Source organism: Lissotriton vulgaris, chromosome 1_1, assembly GCF_964263255.1.
Source record: "Lissotriton vulgaris chromosome 1_1, aLisVul1.2, whole genome shotgun sequence".
NCBI lineage: Eukaryota > Metazoa > Chordata > Amphibia > Caudata > Salamandridae > Lissotriton > Lissotriton vulgaris.
Window position 1 is genome coordinate 511,873,468 of NC_141685.1, and position 20,848 is coordinate 511,894,315.

Sequence of the window (20,848 nt, forward strand, 5' to 3'; positions counted from 1 at the left end):
CTTTGCTAGACTGTCTCTGGTCTTTTGTAGATCCTGTAAAACATTGCAATGTTCATCTACGTCAAAGGCCGTGGCCTGGGCCTTGCAGTCTAGCCCATCGAGGTCAGGGACATACATCTTGATACTAAAGAGCATTTCGTACGGGGTCCGCCCACCCGGAGACCTTCTAGGGAGATTATTAAGCGCACGCTGCACGCCATTGAGGTGGGCTAACCAGTTTCTGCCAGTGCCTATAACTCGGGCTGTCAAAGATTGCTTTAAGTCACCGTTCATTCGTTCCACTACACTGTTACCCTCGGGTCTGTACGGACTTGAAAACTTGACTTGGAGCCCCAACGAAACCATAGCATCCTTATACGCCTTAGAGGCGAAAGCCGGACCCTGATCCGAATGGAAGGTACCACAGGCAAAAATCCCTATAAAGACTCGCAAATCCTTGATGACAGTCCGTGAATCAGCGGTCCGATGTGGCCATACCCACACAAAGCGTGTGCATGAATCAACTGCTACTAAGATGTACTTGTATGCAGTATCAGAAGAAAATGGACCGCAGTGATCCAAATAAACGCATCCAAGCAGTTTATTAGAGATGTACAACTGTGTCTGAGGCGGACGCGCAGCAGTTGAAGGTTTAATCTGCTGGCAAATGTCACATTGAAGGACATAATCGTGCGTCTGTTTGTACAGTCCCCGCCACCAGAACCTTTGTTGTAGCTGAGTTACAGTGGCTGAGACGCCCACATGCGCAGACGCCACACCTTCATGAGCCGCTGTAATCAAAGCAGCCCTGCGATCCGAGTTGGGAACTAGACGTTCGCCAACATCAGGAATTTTCACATAAGGAACCTTATCGGGACTTAAGTGGTATGTGTATTTAGAAGGGAACCCCGCAGGATATTTACCTCCCTTCTCGGTGGCAGCAACAGCTGCCAAGATGTCATCATCTATTTTGCTTTTGGACCTCGTGACTGCTGCAACCAAGTATTTCAATACCGCTGACTTCGCTGCTACATCAGCAAGCGAATTGCCAACAGCGTGGACCCCCACGCGCTGATGACCGAGAGTATGAATCACAAACACGAGTGGCAACTTCTCTTTAAGTTCTGCCATTCGGACCCAGATCATTTTATGTTTTATTGTGCTACCTTTGGAATCACGAAACTCATTCTGAATCCAAAAGAACAAGTTTTCATTGTAAGACTGGACACAGTAGTAAGAGTCACTTACAATCAAAGTCGTCACACTAGGATCTGCGTACTCCAATGCAAGCATCAGAGCACGAAGCTCTGCTAATTGTGCAGTGCAGTCTCCAAGCGTCTGCGTGTGCACGACACTGGACTTGAACTCATCGTTCACCATGGCACCGACCACAATGGCGCAATCGGAAACGTAGGCATGTTTAGAGCCATGCGCAACCTGTGCCGAACCATCAGTGTATATGATGCAATGGAAATCCTCCAACGGCCGCATTGCTAAAGGAGCAGGATGAACAAATTCATACTGTAAATACTCCTGCGACCGTAAAGTGGCGTCAAAAATAAACGTGACATCCTGGGATGTCAAGGATGCAGCCCACTGAATCCACCGAGGGTGCAAAGCTTTAGAATTAGATACACTGGCTTTCGTAACTGCCTCCAAGGCAGGACACGGGGTAACAACCAACATGTGTTTTCCCTGTGACAGGGCACGTTCTTTAAGAATCGCCATCTGCACAGCCGTTAAAACTTTCTCCACAGTGGAAAAACGCAATTCAGCCGAAGTGTACAAGTGTGACTTGTAAGCAATAGGTACTGTATCTCCTTCATTAAAAGTCAGGTACGTGAAACCCACCGCCCCACGGATAATTCTTATCACCAGGTTGGTTTGGTTATCACGAGTCTGTAAATATTCAGAAGCGAGCAAATCTGCTTGCAATGACTGCAGAATAGCTGAATGCTCAGGCAGCAAGCATGATTTGGAAAAAGATGGTTGTATCAAAGCATACAAAGGCTTGATACGCTGGGCATATTTCGGAATGTAAGTCCTCCCGAAATTCAAAAAACCAAGCAAAGATTGTAATTTTTTCAGTGTTGTCGGAGAGCGCAACTGTGCGCATTTCTCCAGGAAGTGAGGTGCCAAACCCTTTCCCTCGTTGTTTAGCTCGTAGCCGAGAAACAACACTGTGTACTCTGCAATGTGCGACTTTGCAAAGTTAAACTTGTAACCAATGTCTGCAAAGTTACAAATTATGCTATTTACTCGACACAGATGCTCCCAAAGATCGTAGTCTGTCAGATAAATGTCATCCACATACGAACAAGCAACTGGGTCGATGCCCTCCAAAAGAGAGACAATGCGGGCGGAGAATACTCCAGGACTATTCTTATAGCCCATTGGGAGACGCCGAAACATTTTTTGCACACCGCCGCATGTAAAGCTGGTCCACTGGGAACTTAGACCGTCTAATCTATGGGCATAAAAACCATTGGAAATGTCAAGCGTGGTTTTGAACCGTTTACGCTCAAGACTATTCACTAACGCAGAGCCATGAGTATTCTGTACTGCGCAGTTACGGCAATGCGAGTTCAAATGCCTATAATCCAAAACCAAACGATATGAGCCGTCCGGCTTGTTTACAGTAAAAAGGGGGTTATTCATCGGTGACACACACGTTTGAATTACACCTTGATATTCCAATTGTTCAAGGATAGCTGCGACTGAAGCTTTGGCTTCACGCCGTATGGGATATTGAGGTTGAGGCTGCGGCTGAGACCGTAAAGGAATCTCGTGGCTCGGAGACAATTTATCCCAGCCACACTGATTGCGGTACACAGCCGGCGCAAGCGCCAGAGCCCACTCTTCTGCAAAATGCAGCGCTTCCACTCTCGATACAGTGTGCGCGAAACTGGGGAGGATCACCTCCTCCCCTCGTGGAGCTGCGAGAACAAAAGGTGGGGGCCAGTCAGCCTCCGAAAGCAAAATGTCATACGTAGACGAAAGATTTTCCCAAAATACCCCTTTTACAGTTCGCTGCATGTCACCTTCGATTAACAGGACAATTTCAAAAAGACGTTCAGGGGGAGCAACATGCGTATCAGCAGTTTCAATTACAACATAAGTGTCAGTCACTGTCACCTTCAACAGTGGACGGAGGGCCTCTCTCACTATGGTAATCTCTGCTGCGCTTTCCAGCAAGGTCAGAGCCCACGTCAGATTCTGAAGCCGCGTTCTCACTATCTGGGGCATATCGATGCGCTGTCAGGGCGGCGACTTTCTTCGTGGCAAACTGTGGTCTCTTGGGCGTAGCGCCTTCCTGCTGCTCTCCACCATTACGCGGGCGGGGCTGACCACGTCCTTGCTGGCCACCCCGGCCCCTGCCGCACCCTCCACCACCGGTTGACGGAGCCGATGAGTCCTGAAAGGAACGAGGAGAGCATTGGTCAGAAGCCTGAAACCTTTCAGGTGATTTAATCATCGCGCAATCGCACAAATCATAAACTCGATCCGACTGCGCAGGCAACGGAGACGCAGGAGCAGAAACCTGTGTTTGTTGTTGTTGTTGCTTACCCTGATTCTGCTTTTTAGGCCAATTCTGTTTCTTGGACTAAGGTTGACTACTAGTATCCGAAGACTGACCCTGGGGCTGCTTTTTCTCTTAATCAGGAAAAGCCTTAAGCCCCTTCGCATTGCGGCCAACCGTTTTATAAGCAGCCACAATAATCCTTGCCAACCGACGGGGTCTCTCGGCCTCGGAAATTAACGCCAATGCGTTAGCAACCTGAAAGTTCACTGCATCCCCCTTGACATTCGCAAGGATCAGATCGCAAACCACATCAAAGGTGCCACACAGGCGCATACCCAACTCAACCGCCGACTCCGGTCCGTGTTCATCTTGAACACGCTTAAGGACCGCACCCAGATTGGTCACAGACGGGGTGCCATAGCACCTCGAATAGACCGCTGCAAAAGTCTTACCCCAGGTCTCACAGTCAACAAGTTCAGGTGCCAAATCTTTCGGTAAACTTAGTGTAAGAATCATGTGCTTATCACCAGGACTCGTGTTGGGAAACACAGCTTCCAGCTGGCCGAATTTCTCAGCAAGCCAGAACGGAAAATCATCCTTGTCCTGGGGCTTTTTGCCCATCACGGAATTCACCATGACGGGATTGATTTTCAAACCAGCCTGTTCTGCACGAAGCTGCGCACCCCTAGGGGCCGCGTCCTGAACATTACGGCTAGTGTAATGAACAAGCGCTCTAATCACTGCCACTGCGACTTCATGAAGCCGCCGCAGATCAGCCACGTTACAAGTGGCGCGATTAGGGTGAGGAGTGAATCCAGCCAAAGCGGGCCAATTTGTGCCCGGAATGGACAAAGGACCTAACCTCGGAGCGGTTAAAGCGTGTGGTAGGGCGCCACCAAACCAAACTCCATGCTGCCAAGCATCAATAGGAACCTCCAGTGCCCTGTACGGAGCATACGCAACCGGTACAGCTGAAGCAGTGTATGAATGGAACACTCCAGAATTAGCGTCCACCGCCAGAAATGTCACCCACGAATAAAACAGTTTGTACGGGTAAGCATGTTCCGCACTCACCACCAGAACCACAGCCAAGCCTTCCACAGGGACATTATAAGCCCACAAGTGGTCACGCACCGCAATGCGACTATGCTGCGGGATGTCCACGGCTTGTGCCATGATAGCACAGGAAGTTGAAAAAACAAAGATTACTTTGTAGCACAACTGGGTAGTATTTCAAAGAAACCGTTTTAGATAAATTCAAGCTTGAAAAGACCTATTTCAAAAATAGGTAGGTTTTTCCGACACCACCGTTTTCCGGAAATGGGAATGAAGGGGTTAAGGTTTGAATGATATACTACTCGAGTGTCATGATATAAGGCCAACAACGTATGGGCGCCATGTAGCAGGGTTTCCGTTCTCCCACAGAACTCTGCACAGAGATCTAGAACCTGGGTGAGTTAGGGTGACCCAAAACTCACCTTAGTTTCAGAAATCCCCTTACCAAGCTAGCTACAGTGTCTCATCTGTAGTAATAACTTCCCAATGACTTAGACAATACAGAACATGAACTTAGGGTACCTCAGGTATCGTGGAACACATGAACACTCTTTCATTATATAATCATTACAAACCGAAACTGGGAGGCTAAGAACACACGTGCAAGTTTGAAATGTTTATTTTTCAATGCAAAGTTCTCAAACGCAGTATCTTATATAATATCAATATACATATTATAAAAATCAGAGTTAGCAGCATAGTCACTAGTCCATAGTAGGCAAATGGTGATAGCATATTATAATGCAAAATCTATAGAAATCTGTATCACCTATATTTCGCGCACCCTAATTAGCATATCATATTATATCTAAGAAGGTCTCATTTGGGTTTTTAGCAGGGCAGGCCCATACCTCTAATGGTCAGTAGGAGCAGATCACATCAACAGCTACCAGCTCTCTGCATGCGAAGCATCAAGTGTGTTGATTAATTCCCTGTAACTCTATCTTAAACCCGAGTAGAGCCCAATGTTGGCAGCAACATTATTTGTGTTATGTCTAATGTGGTGCGAGAATCAGGCCTTCAGCAACCTGTGTTAGGTTATTCTTAGAGGGTGCAGTTCTCAGTGTGCAGACATTTGTACCAAGTGTACCAAGCACGACTGATATCAGAACAATAACATATTATTCTCAAATAAATCACATCTTTCGTCTAGGTTGAAAGCTACATTAACAATTAGGTGTCGTGTGCAAACTGAAGCCGAAGGAAAATATGGTGTTTAAACATTTAATAAACTCATGCTAACTTAACACAATATATAGAAACGCAGTAACCATATGACAGAAGGAACCAGTTTGTGTTTTCTGCTATCCCCGCAGAATGGGCCAAATCTTTGGTCATGAGGCTCAAAAGGGAATTCTCCATGTGTTTGGAAACACGAGTCATTGAAGCCTCGACAGCAGTCTCCACAGAATTATTAATAAAATGACTCAGGTCAGTCTTGAAAGCCTCGCTTTCTTCATTGTCCAATTCGGGAGAGCTTGGAATCTCCATGACAAGAAAAACGGGCCGGAATGGCAGGGAGACACTCCCTTGGGGGCGGGCACCGTGTGAGGAAACAGCGAGAGGCAGTCGAACAGCAGGAAGGCACAGAGCGCAGTCGAACTGCCGGAGAAGAGCACAGAGCGGGACGCGCGCGCAGCGGTAAGAACCACACGCTGCAGCGCGCGGGGGGGAACCTGAAACAGGACTGGAGAAAGCCCGGAAAAGCGAGCGCCAACGCGCTCGAGGCAATGTACGATTATGGTACCAGCAAAGCAGGAATTAAGCAATAACAATGCAATAAACCATGAAATAAACACAGAAAAACAAGTAATTCAATAGAGGAAATAGAAAATGCGACTTATCTGACTGCGTAGCAGCAAGAAAAGAGGACTTTGTGTGGTCAGAGCTGGCCATTTATACTATTCTGGTTATGATTGGTCCTTTGTTTGTTTACTCTAACCCCATTGGCCAGTAGTTTCCTGCTGTGCCTTCTGGGTATTTGTAGTTTGTTGCTTATCTTGCTGCTATTCAAAATAAAGCAAGAAAAGAAGGCATAATAGGAGCCTCCGTTCTTGACATAAAATTCTAACCGTTCATTAGAATAAAGTATACAACCATTTTTATTGGTTGACGGTATGAATGTATGGATGATGGATGGTTAGGCAGGCGAGCAGCAGTTCCTTTTAGAAATGCTCTTAACACCTCAGATTTTGCACCTGGTAATGCAGTGTTGTCTACATTCAGGAACACAACTATTTTTTTTTAAACTATGGTTATTGTTAGCAGGTATTTAAACTTTCTGATTTCCGAGTCATGTCAGAAAAGATCCCACTGTTGCTAAGTAAGCGGCTGTCTCTCTTCTTGACACTGGAAGGATGAAAAGCTGAAGGGACTATGTAGGCAGCCGCGGTAGGATACAAAGAGTCTTTCGTAGTGGGCGCTTTACCGATCATTCTACCTCACTATTTTGTAGGGAGCTTGCTGTTGCGCTGCCACACTCATTTTATTCATACAAACTATTTTGAATACTGGAATAGATGTGCAATGCATCACAAATTATGAAAAATGCAAAGCACCAACGTTTCTTCTTTGATGTTTCAGAAGAAAACTCTGAATAATGCCAAACATATTATTTATACCGTTCTCAACTATCATAGACCCGTCCCAAAGACATTCCTCAATAACGGCCATCTCGCCGATGCTGCTCATCAGTGTGATGATGATGACATGCATTAGTATAGTGTGAAAGGTTGAATCACTGTAACGATTTAACCCAAATGGGTTAAATCGTTACAGTGAAGTAAATGAAACAAGCATTGGCATAACCAGTAGGTCTCGCCTTTGGGGCCTTATAAGTATATTGTTCTGCAGCACAATATCCTTGGTGCAACAACATCAACGGTTTCATGGATAAACACTTATAAGGTCCCAATGGCGAGACCTATTGGCTATGCCAATGCTTGTTTAAGAGTAGACAGTGTTCTGTGGGAACATTGCCTGCTCTTAAAAAAAATATTAATTCAAGGATTCTCAAAGAGGAAGGGGTTACTACCAACTTTGAGCTGGTGGTAAAGTGCAAATATTTTTTATTCCAACATACCAATACAAATCATATTTGGAAGGGGCACCACCAAACAAGGCCCTTTCAAATCCTGTTTGTCAAACTCAAATTACGATTCGATAGGTTGGGGTATGTACATCAGAAAAGGTTTTGCGTTCACAAACGTTTGCAATGCAAACACAAAAATGTTTCGAAAACATAGCCCATTTGTCCATTGCTCATAATAGATGGAGAACGTTAACTCAATACGATGCAATGTGGCAGCAACAGCTATCACATCCGAAAGTAAGGTTTTCACTATTTCTGTGTTACTTGTCTCGCACTTTTGTCCTTCTTTTGTTTCAACGGTAGTTGTAGTTTTAGAACGATAGCTGTGTAGCGATGTTACCAGAACAGTTATCGAAAGTCGTCCTACATGCGGCCATTTTGCAAAGAGCAAACCAGGTGGTTCATTAGGCACTTCTTATTTATTGAGGTTACGGAGCATTACCGAAAAAAACAAGCATATTATCGTTGTAATTACGTTTCAAATGATAACTAGCTTCTTTAAAAATTACCAACATTGCATAACTCTCGTATATTGATATTATAAGAGTTTTAGGGAACAATGTACTATATTGTTGATATCAGTAATTTTAACCTTTAAGTGAACTATTTTTTTCAGACTTTTGTTGCTTTTTTCGTATAGTACAATGTGTAGTAGCGGAACATTTTTCTCTCTCGTGAAGGCGCCACTCCGTTCTAAGATGGCGACCATAGGAACCGATTTCCTTTTCCTGATGCTTTCTGTCTTGTGCTGTCCAAAATATTGTGGATAAAGAGCGTGATATAGTGTTGTGGTTTCCTTAACTGCAAGTAAGAAGCTGTAACCCCTAATTTCACTGCGTTTTGACGCTGTATACTACCGGTATATTGTGTGAATGATGGCGGATATCGGGCGGCAAGAACCTATCTCTGTTAGGAGAAGCAAGACCTTACTAGTGCGGCATCTTCCAGCAGAACTAACGTACGAGGACAAGGAAGAGCTGCTGAAATACTTCGGGGCTCTGTCTGTACGAGTCTTCTCTGATAAAGGACGGCTGGTAAGTACATGAATTGTAGCCTGGCCTTTAAGTTGGTCGGGTCTCATGACTAGTCACTTTTTCAAATGAAATATACAGATCATTTGTTGTTGTTATGAGAGTCTGCAATAGGACTGTAACAAAAATCGTATGAATTCACTTGTAAAATATCAATGCCTTTGTTTTTACTTTAATTATTAGTCGGGGCTCGTTAGCGCCTTTCTAGACCATGTTTAAAAGTGTTGTTTATTTATATTTGCCGTTTAAAGTATATACAGATAAGGGCTAAAAATAAATGGCTTTAGGTGATTTTGCTTATTTTTGTACCGTCCGGGACATTAAAATACTGGTGCAGTCCTGCCAAGCGTCACGCAACAGGTGTGACGCACACGCATTTCAGTGCGGTGATCCGCATCACCGCACTGAAATGCAATGTCACGCATTTTTTACCTGTGCCAGGCGCGCCAGCGGCACTCCTGTGCCCGGGCTCTCTCTGCTGTGTTCTGAGAGAGGTGCTGCCAGCCGAGTGCCTAAACAGTTAACTGAGACTCTGCTGCAGCTCTCAGCTCTGAGAGCGGCGCGCTACAATGTATCTCAGTGTCTGCTGGCTGCTGTCCGACTGAGGCTCTCTTGCCTTGAAAACAGATGCGCAAATCATGGTGCGGCGCCGGCGTGGCTACTCAGACTCCTCACAGTCTGCAGGGGGGCCGGGCTGCCCTATGAGTCGATACTCAGAGCTGTCAATCACCGTGTGGTGCCGCATGAGGGGGCCAGGATTAAATCCGGATGTGCCGGCCGCGATAGTGCCATCACGTCCGGAGGAGTAGGGTCAAGTGCAGAAACGGCAGGGGATTAGCGAGCAGGCTGTGCACGAGACGCTGTCTCAGACTCTCTTGCGCCATGATGGCCGCGCGCCTCGGCCCCTGCTTACAATGCAGCTGCAGGCCGCACCTTGACCACCTCTGGCAGCTCCTCAGTAGAGCCCCGGCGAAAGACTCGCAGCTCTGGCAGGAGGAATGTCCGTCGGCGAGACAGGAGTGGACAGAGCAGCCTGGATGAAGCAGGCACAGCTGGCCGCAGAGTCAGAGTGGCCAACATCGTGGCTGAGTGGGCAGCAGCTGAGCAGGTGACTAACTAAGTAAGTGTGAGTGTCAGTCAGTCACAGTGTCCACGCTGCGCACGCGACGCCTGTCAGTGTCACTGTTTTATTTATTTATTTTTATGTATGCACTTTGCAGCGTCAGTGACGCGGACAGTTACCCCGGGTTTCAGAGAATTATACGAACAGGCAGACAGTTCTGATACATGAGGAGAAAGTTATGAGGCAACAAATTATTACACAAAAAGCAAACGTGTTAAAAGTGACAATCGTAAACAAACAAAATACAAGAGGTAGCAAGCACAAACGCATTACAGGAAAAAGTGGCATGCGACGCGTGCAAGTTATTAAAAGCGGGCACAGTAACAAGTAGAGCCTATAATAGTGCAATAAATGGCAGACACTCGACAAGAACAAACGTAACGTTACGTAGGCAATGGTGGAACTGGTGCAAGTGTCTAAAGCAAACAAAATGTAAGAGTTAGCAACCAGCGTGTTACAAGAGAAAAGTGACACTCAGCAAGAGCTCAAAGCTGTTAACTTCTTTGTAGCCGCTTGCCTCCCATGACGTGCGTTTATTAAAAAAAAGGCAGAAAGCCTAGGCTGCGAATGTAGGAACAGTAGTTTTCAAAGAAATTGGGTACCGGTAGGCCAGCCAGAAGGTGAGACACTGTCACACAGCAGCACCTACGCAGAAGGGTAAGAACGAAGCCTTCAGCATTATTACAGCCCATTCCCCTTGGACCTTCTACAAAGAGCACTGTGGCATGTATTCTACTTGCCTGACCGTAGCACCACCGTGACCTTTACTAACTAACATGAGTCATGATGCAGTGAAACAAAATAATTTCACATACTAAAAAGCATCGATCTGCAGGGCTGCTCTGTCTGATCATCCTTTCGGAGTCAGAAAGCCTGCTGCCTTTAGTCCTGGTTTAGTTTTACCTAATACCTCTGCAGCACGTGTTATCACATTAGCAGCTGCTCTGAGTGTCATGTAGGGCTGTGAATAGTGGGTATTATCATCAAGTCCGAAGTGGGGTCAGTGCATGGACATTTACACTCTCTTCAGTGTTCTTCACATGATCAGTGTCTTTTTTTTTCTGATTTGTGTAGAGGCCTGCCCGAAACACACTGAGTCATAGAGACAGAGTCTCCTTCCATTGCTGGTGCTCTGCAACAGTTTGAAGAAGGTCTTGGAGTTTCCAGTTGCTCAATTGGCTGTAATTTCTGATATTTATAAGTTTCCCTCGCCTTAATTGCATGATTTTTGCTCGAGAGAAAGTGTCACTCATAGTCGTTGAAATGTCACTCATAATTTCACTAAAAATTTTAAAATGTCACACATGGCAATCTGAAACCTTGGCAGCTATGCTGGTGGTGCCGGTAAAAAACGGCTAAGTGGCAGCAATCCTACAGTAAACGAACAGTGGTTCTGCTACTATCTCTCATGGAGAACAATACATTTTAAATTATGACCCCTGTAGTGAACTACCCATTAAATGTAAACATAGAACACAAATTCAAAAGAAAAAGGTAGATTAATCAATCCCAAGAAAACGGTCTCCCCAAGAAAAAAAAAGTTGAAATATTATTTATAATAAAGTTAATAGTGTATCCACACACAACATACAAAAATATAATGAATAACATATATAAATCACATCACAAACCTAAGCAAGTTTAAACATTACATAAATAAATACATTACAATATACACCAGTCAAAGTGATACTATACAACAGCAAAATGTTCTTGGCTCACGTCCTCTTCTTATTTGTAATCCTATGTCAAATCATCAGGGTTGAATTGTATGTCACTTATTTGACATTGAGTGGGACGTTTTAATAAACAACACGTCGACGTTTCAACCCCTCCTTATGATGCATTAACTTCATTTGTCAATCTGGGGTCTTCATCAGGACTACATGAAAGTGTGTGCAACCGTGTTAAAGCGAAGTAGCGTCTTCAATAATCCATATATCAAATATAGGTAACCGTGATTAAAATCCAACCTCGATCACCTCCTTAATGTTTGTTTCAATAATACAAATTGCAAAGCCAGGCCACAGTCAGGCTATCAATCTCCATACAAAGCAGCATAAAATCACTGTGTCTCAGGTTGTCTATGATTCAACGCCCTGCTTGTCTTCCTATACTGCCATCCTCAATGAATCCCTAATTCAGTGTAAAAAGTTTTTTCACGTAACACTTGTATCACCGTAGATGTGTAGTTATTCTGCCAACTCAATAGTTTGTCGAAAAACACAATCCGAACTGCCCGAACTGCCAAGCCATGTCTTCCCTGGACAGGAAACAAGCATCCTGGGACCAGTTTCTGGCCATGTATGAACTAGGGGGGGTGGAGTGAGCTAAAGTATGATGATGGATTAATCCCAGATCAGTTGACTGGGGGTGAGTGCTTGCAATGTTCAACACTCCATCCATCATCTCCTTTGGTTTTACTTTGTTCGCCTTAAGTTGGCAGGGTATGCCCAGACGTGGGTCCCTTGCTCACTTTGCCACTGGATTCAAGCTAGTCTGGCTGATGATGGCTGATTAGCCCGTACCCGGTCCCAGGATGCTTGTTTCCGGCCCTGGGAAGACATGGCTTGGCTGTTCGGGCTGGACTGTTCCCATGAGGTACAGGGTCAGACTGATTTGCATATGGCCATTTCTGAACTGGAGTGAGCTAAAGAATGATGATGGATTAAACCCAGATCAGTTGACTGGGCATGAGTGCTTGCAATGTTCAACACTTCGTCCGTCATCCCCTTTAGTTTTGCTTCATCTGGCGTAGGCCACAATGTGTCTGAGCATTTGTATGGCCATTGTGTCGAATAACAATTGCCCCCAGCCTCAAAGGCTTGTATCTACTGTGACCTTTGTATGCAACTTGGGGCCAAAATAAGCCATTTCGGTTGCATTTTCATGTTTTATTTCTTTGAAACTTTGATGGCATTCAGGAGACCCCTGGAATAGGACATTTCGCTTTAAGTCTGTCGATGGGGTACTCACTGTAGCAAAGTCACAAATATATCTTGAGCAGTAACTAGCCATGCCTAAGAAGGATCGCATCATGGTTACATCTTGTGAGGGGCAAGTAGATGACAGTGCTTGCACTCTATCAGGGTCAGGAGTCATTCTCCCATCAGAGGATATGTACCCAAAGAATTTAAGTTTGGTTTTGTGGAGTTCACACTTTGTGCATTCAGAGTGAGACCTGCATCAGCAAGTAACTGGCACACTTGTGTAAGAGCCTTGTCATGCTTCTTTTGTGTTGTCCCACATACCAGTATGTCATCATAATAATTGAAATCATGTATAACACGTTGAATTAGCGCCATGAGACCTCAAGGTGAGATGTGTGCTTCACAAGAATATCTGACATTGTCATTGACAATTACTCAGCGAATAACATCCTGAAATATCTCTGATGCCAAAAACACTCCAAAATGTGTTCTTTTGTATCTGAACAAACCATCTTCAGTCTAAAAAGTTGTAATGTACTTAAAGTTTTTTTCCAACTCAAGTTGATTGTATCCTTTGTTGAGGCCAAGACAGGAGAAAACTTTGGCTCCGTTCGATTGCATCACAATGTCTGCGGGGACCTGGATGTCTTTTTCTCTTTTTGTTGACCTGGTGCATGTCCACACAAATGCACACTGCACCTCCACTGTCCTTTTTCTGCACCATAACTATGGGCAAAACCCAAGGCGTAGGACCGGTGGAGCATTCAACGATGTCATGCTTCAACAGTATTTCTACTTCTTTCTCAACTGCGTCTTGTAAGTGAAAGCGCATCTGTGGTGCAGTTGGGCAATAAGGCAAATGTCCTCATTAATATGAAGTTGCACTTTCATTTTCTTGAGTCCTCCTAGGCCATGAAACAACAACGGAAACTGACTTATTATTTCAGACTGAGCACGAGGTTGTAGTTGAGAGATATCAGTCTCATGTCAGTAGCAGTAGCAAAGCTAAGTAAGGTAAGTACTCTGATGTTCACTGAAGAACACGAATCGGCACTTGCACTGACTTTTTCTGTCTCCTAGTTGCTGCAAATAATCCTTGACTCTGTAGCTAGTTGGAAGCAGCCCATGTGTATACATTCATGTTTGATGGGGTAAGGCGTGGCACAGGCAATAAGCTGTTAACCCCTTCGGGGCTGATGACGAGCTGGGCTCGTCATCGCGTAGCCTCCTCGCACGCTGATGCCGAGCCCAGCTCGTCATGGAACATGCGATATTAAAAATCTCAGCGTGCGAGCAAAATAACGCTAGCACGCATGAGGTTAAACGTTTCTACTGTCATGATATTAATCCTTCAGTGGTTCCTCTATGGGAGTGGAGGAGCGCCGCCCCACCCACACTGCTGCACAGAAAGCTGGAAAAATGTAATGGTGGTGAAAGGATTTTACTACCATTTTATTTTTCCGTCTTTCTGCCGAATGGAGAGGGAAGGGCAGGGCCATGGCAGCAATGACAAGTGGTCCCTTCAGTATGAATTGCGCATGTCGGTTTGCCCGGCCACATTGTTACGGACAAACAGACATGGCAATTGAACTTCTCCAACCCGGCTGTCATAGACAGCCGGGTTGGAGAGCAGGCACAGGCCTTAAGTGCTCTTATTAGCAGCACTTCCCTGTAGCTAACTACCTCAGAATATCAGGCCAGGGGTTCCGTCCTTAAAAAGCAACACATTCACCATGTCAAAGCCCACTTCTTTCCCTAGCCACCCCAGGGAAGGTAAGCCAATACAGAGTCAACTCATTTTAAATAGCACCACACCATCCTTGTGTCAGAAAACCGACTCATCTCTTTTAGCAAGTAAACTGTAACATGGAGCACTACTTAGATGTAAAGTGGTCCAATGTAAAGTGTGTTTAGGTATGGCCAGGTCTACCTTTTAGACGGAGGCATCTGCATAACTGTCCACTTGTGACTGCTTTAATAATGCTGACTAGAACTGTTTGCACTAGATGAATATTTTAAGTCGTTTGTAGGTGGAATTCAATTTCTTTTAGGCATTAAAATGAATTTAGGGCAAGGGTCAGTTGAAAACAAGGTATCCCTGCTATCAGAACACGGAGTCTGATTCTCAACAAAAGTGGTAAATCTGCACACAGAAGTGCTACTACCACTACTTTTAGTAGGTGATCCTCCTAGTGTCATATGACCTTTTTCATATTTGTATTTCCACAATGCAAAGTTATACACACAGAGCACGTTAATATTCAGAGTAGTCTTTAGTATTGTTGTAAGGTTTAGGCCCATCAACATTATAGGGTTTATTTCTCAAACGTCCCCCTACCAAATTTATATCACTCTCTTGGCCCTCCGATGGATCTTGCTTAGTGCAGAGAGGGGTTGGATATAAAGGGGTCCTATCAAGCATCCAACGAGGACCAGAAGTTGAATATCTGAACTATAAACTAGAAATCAGTCTCATATAAATTATCCTCAAAACAATTCTATAGAGATTAAAAAAAATTATCATGGCATGCCCAAATGTCCAGAAGAAACATCGGCGAGCCAAAATTGTACACACTGAGTTCAGTCAAGGCCATACAGATTAACAGCATTAGTATTTGATATTCTAAAATCTCTCTAAAATGATCTCCTCTAGTCATCCGTACTAAATTATGAATGCACATTTAATTAAAGAGAGACAATCGTGATAACTGAGTCGTTATGACAATTTAGTTTAGTTTATCAGAATTTAAGGTATACAAGTGCATCAATAACTCTGATATAAAGGCAATATGATTCTATTAAGACATTGAAATAGGATACCAAAGCTCAAGAGTTCAGGAAGGGATATGAAACTTGTCATTTGAAGCAGCCGCCCAGAAAGTAAGACACTACTCAGTGCACAGCATATGCGTCGGTTCGTAAAGCAAGCCAGGTAAGTCCGCACGGGGTAAATCACGTTTTGCCAATTAATAGCCACAAGCTCATCCGTCACCCATGTCAGCCAGGTAGGATCTCAGGTTCCAACCACAACAGCGACAACGATGACAACTGCAACAGCTACTTGTCCGTTAATTCGAGCAATATTATATTCTCGGAGTTTCGGGGGTGACACCTCCTGGAATCCCCTTATCTGGTCAGACCACTCAGTCCATTGGTCAGTTCGTATAGGATGAGTGTCGGGCGACATACCCAAGACACAAATTGTGGAGAAAAAGGTGGGACTGTTACGCAGTCCTTAAGAAATCCGGTGTGTGAATCCTTTAGCAAAAATACACAGGCGAGTTCAAGAGGGCAGTTTCCCAGGCAGCTGGTTAGGATTGTAACAAATCTTGCATCAAAGAATCTCGTACAGTTCAGGAGAAATGAGGAAAGAAGCCACTGTTTCATACTATTTTGTTATATTGAGGAATTCTCTCTCGAGCAGTAGAATCATCAAGCCAAGAAACTTCACATTTCAGTTAGGCCCACGTTAAATCAAGCTAATTTAACTAGAATATATAGAAATATTATGTACGCATTCATAGGAAATATAAATACATCATGATTCTAGTAGAACTCTGATGCACTTGAAATCATTTAGTATGGTTACAAATAATACATGTCAGTACAACAGATTTATTTTTTTTCCGAATATACGATCATATAAATACATTTAAAATGTTAATGCATTTAAATTGTTCTGAATGCAATTCATTAGTACATGTATGAAATACAATCTATGAAATTTTCATGAAAGCATAATTAATTAGGAAGGTGTTACACCTACTTTTCTTTTGTCATTTCAGTGTACACGTTTACACATAAAGGATACATTTATTTTGAATTCATCATATTCAGGTTAAATCTCGATGATTAACTAGTGTTCATTAGTTGTACACACATATGAATTATATTAAAATATGATTAGAGATAAACTCCATAATGTTAAAGTTCACCATTTACACATTTTCTAGCACATGTTAATAGAATATAGTTTGTTTCTTTAATAAATCAATCTATATTATTTATACAAATGATATTGTCTAAACTGCACTTTTTCTGCATGCTTTTACAATGCAGTAACTAAAATTCTTTTAGATTCTTCATCTTTTCTATAACGGGTATTGTGGTGCACAGGATATAATTTTCTCTCAGAAAGTGTCATAATCGGTTTTCTCAGGTCTCTAAAGGTTCCTCTCCAACAGTATGGTCAGTTCACTCCATGCCATTACGGACATTGTTTCTAATCCTGTACCTTTACCCATAAAATAATTGTTACTATGTTTTTTAGACTAAGTATGCAAATAAAAACAAACTAACACTACGGCTCCACATCCACCTCAAATATTGTGGAATTTAGAATATTTTCAGTTTCTAGATTGTGATCCATGGGCAAAATTGACAAGCACAAGGAATTCTTTACTCTATCAGGGAGAGCAGAAGCCTGTGTTTCTCATGAACAAAGGCTGAGGTTGAAAGTGTATAGGTCAGGCAGAGATAGGGTTAAAATATTTCAGTTGATTGGACATGTTAAAGTTATTCCACCGTTGTGCAGCAAAATAAAAACATAAACATGTCTGCATTTTGGAAGCAAACTACCCTGGAAATAAAACTGTCAAGATTAGTGATGAATTAAGATCTCGGGGATGCCCAAAATCAGGCCATTCCTGAAATCATTTTTGGTGCTAGCCAAGGACCACAAGGCCCATTCTCCACTCTGCATTTTCTACAGGAGGAGGTGGGGGCTTCAAATACACCAGCCCTTTACAATGTGCTTCTTACTCCTGTTGCGCCCTATGGGCCCGAGGCCCATCTGAGCCAGAAAGAGACTGGGCTGTACCACTCCTCTTGCCTTTTTTATGGTGAAATCTTTTTCAAGAAGTTTATTCAGGTCCTCATGAGTAAGAGAAAATGTGTTCTTGTCTCCGGAGGAAAGGACTGTGCTGCTTTCTCCTCAATTGTTAACTTTTTGACAAGGGCAGTTAAAGAAATTGATAATGTTGAGGAGAGACTTAGGGCTCCATTATGATGTCGGGCGGATCGCCACCGTCATGGTGGCGGTGGCGATCCGCCCGACAGAAATGCCCGCCCGCCACCTTCCCCCCCCCGCCACATTACAATGGCGGGGGGGACCGCAGCGGAGGCAAACACCGCCCGCCACTTTTCCGCCCCGGTCGCCTTGCGGCCGGGGCGGAAAAGGGTTCATATGGTGGCGGTGTCTATCAGACACCGCCAGCCATATTAGCATGCGTGTGTATAGGTGCCTTTCCGCGGCGGCGATCCCGCCACGGAAAGGCATGCGATCGTTGCTATTGTGGGCCCCTGCGGGCCCCCATGGTGAAGGCCGAGGTGGGGGTGCACAGGGGGGATACCTATGGTACCCCCCTTCATTTGCATATACAAAGCGGCAGGCACCGCGCGGTGCCTGCCGCTTTGTATATGCAAAAATGCATTTGTAGCATTGTGGCGGGCGGTGCAGAGTGCACCGCCCGCCACAATGCTAAAAATGAAGGATGTGCCCGCCACTGTGGCGGGCACAACCTAATTCCCCAAACGGGACTCCCGCCCTTATGGCGGGCTGTCCAGAATACCGATAGGGTGGCGGGTGGACAAAGTCCGCCCGTCATCCTAATGGGGCCCTTAATGTTATTCAGCATGTAGTGTCTGAGGCAATACTCTGTACATAAGTTGCCTGCTGCTGGACCTAGCCTGGACATAAATACTTCTGAGAAAGCCAGAGTCTCACACATTCCCAGCTATTAACACCGCTATTTCCCCTTCTTTATCAATCTAGTTCCACTTCAGGGAAATAAAAGCTCTCCGTTTCTCACTCCAGTGAACCAAAATAGTGACAAGTCTGAATTGCCCCACTAAGCGTCAGTGTGTGGGCCAATCAAGCACGTTTGATAGGGACGAATTAAGTTTATTAAAATGATCACTGTGTGAGAAGTTGGACAGTTGCCTATCATCACTGGAGGATTCAATAAAGGAACTGTTTTATTCTGTGTTCTTAAAACGTAAGAGACCCAAAGAATTGACCGAGGTGGCATATAACATTCAGAAAGAGACCGAAATGAATAAATATTCTGGCAGGTCCGATTGTGAGAAAGTGGGGAATTTATCTTCATCTGGGAAATGTTACGCACTGCTGTCCAACATGGCTATCTAACATGACACCTGCATTTCTAAGGCAGCTCTATACAAATGCTACAGCAAAGGTCTATTTTGTCCCGGAAGTTGAGTGCTCACATTCCTTCAGGCAGAAGTGTTAGGCAGGTCTCTGTCCTTTCTCTCTTTTTCTTTACAATGTATATAAATGAAGTACAGAGGTTATTAGTCGTCAATTGTAAGGATATGCCACAGATAGGTGCCTGATGGTCCTCTTATGTTTTGTGTTGATGGCGAGAACGGCCAGTGGTCTTCAGAAACTGTAAAATACTTTCACACTCTTCATGGATCAATTGCATCTTGAAAACGTTTTAAGTAAATCCTTCACTATGACTTGTGGTTCTGGTGTTGTGAATATTCATTCTTATTCAGTTTATGGTGCACAAATAAGTAAGAGACACATTTTTTTGTATTTGAAGATCTAATTAAAGTGGTGTCTGGGTGCAGCAGCTAGATAGACATTGTCGCTGTTTTTAGATTTGCATCCAAACTGGTAATGAAATCCCTTATGGAGATGACTACTATATATAGGCGTACATGTGTTTCTGTGGCTAACTATGGAGCAGGCCTGTGTGGGTCATACCAACAATTAGAAATTGGTCTGAAAATGCTTTCATGAGGAGGCTGCTAGCTCAGTAACCTCAGTCAAATGTTTCCAGCTTCTCGCCTCCCCAAAACCGCATTTTCTCCCCTTTTCCAGCCATCTCACCTCTCTGCCCAGCTCAATTCCTCCATCACCCTGCTGAGTCCCTTGCCCCCCTACTCCCCACAGCCTCGCTGCTCATGCATAGCTGGCAAGCAACCCCCTGATGTGTGGCTGTGTCGGCCAGTCCTGGCTTTTTAACTAACAAGGCAGAACTACAAGTCCCATAATGTAACATATTGGTGCAACATCAACTGTTGCATGGCTAAACACTTATAATGATCCAAAGGCAAGACCTATTGGCTATGCCAAAGCTTGTTGCATTTGGTATGGACTACTTTAAATAGTGACATTCTTGGTGATTCCTTATCTCTTGATCACACTCTGTGTATACATTGTAAGGTTATATCAAAAAGCTGTGTGAGAGTTTAGAGAAACCTCAGTTTTTCGATAATCCTGATAGTATTCAAGTCCTTACTAAAGCAAATATGAAGTTCCTCGCTTAAGCAAATATTAAGGTATTTGCGAAGTTTTTATGATGAGGTTACTTCACATTTGTTACCGTTAATTAAGGACAGTGTACAACTGTACTTGAAAGTGGTAATGAATGTGCAACATAGTTTTACCCTGACAGGGTTTCACCTCAACACTTTTGATCTCTTTTCCTAAGCCTGGAAAAATGGTCTAGGGACCTACCTCGCTGCCCATGCAATAGCTGTTGTATTCAGTGGCATCCTAATTTTGTGTTTTTCTGTAAATATTTTAAAGTTCAGAGGACATGCCACTTGAGACCACTTCTTAATTAACTTATTTCACTCAATGCATACCTCTACAATTTTATTTTTCCTAGCCGCTATATACGTTTGACATCTGTTTGCTATGGTTAACTATGTGCAACAGGCAATTAAAAATAGGAAACGGTTATAGGCAACATTTTGATTATTGTATATTTTATTAATGATTAGTTTTTATGCTGGAAAGCTAGTGTACACGTATTTTCACAATGATGTGTTTTTTATTGTAATGTACGCAATTTTATTATGAGAGTATCTTTTATGGTTTTATTATAAACTGAATAAAGATTATTATTTATACATTTAAAAGGTTTTATATAGCGCTGGCTCCACCCGGGGGTATCAGAGCGCTTTGCATTGGAATGACAATAGTACATGGAATACAAAACAGTGGTATCCAAATGAAGCATTCAGAACATGGTGGACTAAGAGAACACATTGAGTAATATAGCTTGAATCAATAAAAAGTGCAAAGACATGGCAATTTACGAAACAACACGTAAATAGAGTAATTACACATTTTTAAATGGT

General features: G+C 43.8%; 1 protein-coding gene across 2 annotated transcripts in view; it reads left to right on the forward strand.

Moving 5' to 3' along the window:
- The first annotated feature begins 8,396 nt into the window (after positions 1-8,396).
- The window catches only part of RNPC3 (RNA binding region (RNP1, RRM) containing 3), a 190,875-nt gene continuing 178,423 nt past the window's right edge, over positions 8,397-20,848 (forward strand). Inside the window, exon 1 of one of the 2 annotated variants that reach the window (XM_086953886.1) lies at positions 8,397-8,683. In XM_086953886.1, the coding sequence (XP_086810012.1) occupies positions 8,522-8,683 (162 nt within the window). In that variant the 5' untranslated portion in view covers positions 8,397-8,521. The remainder of the gene's footprint in view (positions 8,684-20,848) is intronic. The other variant, XM_086953885.1, reaches the window with a different exon arrangement.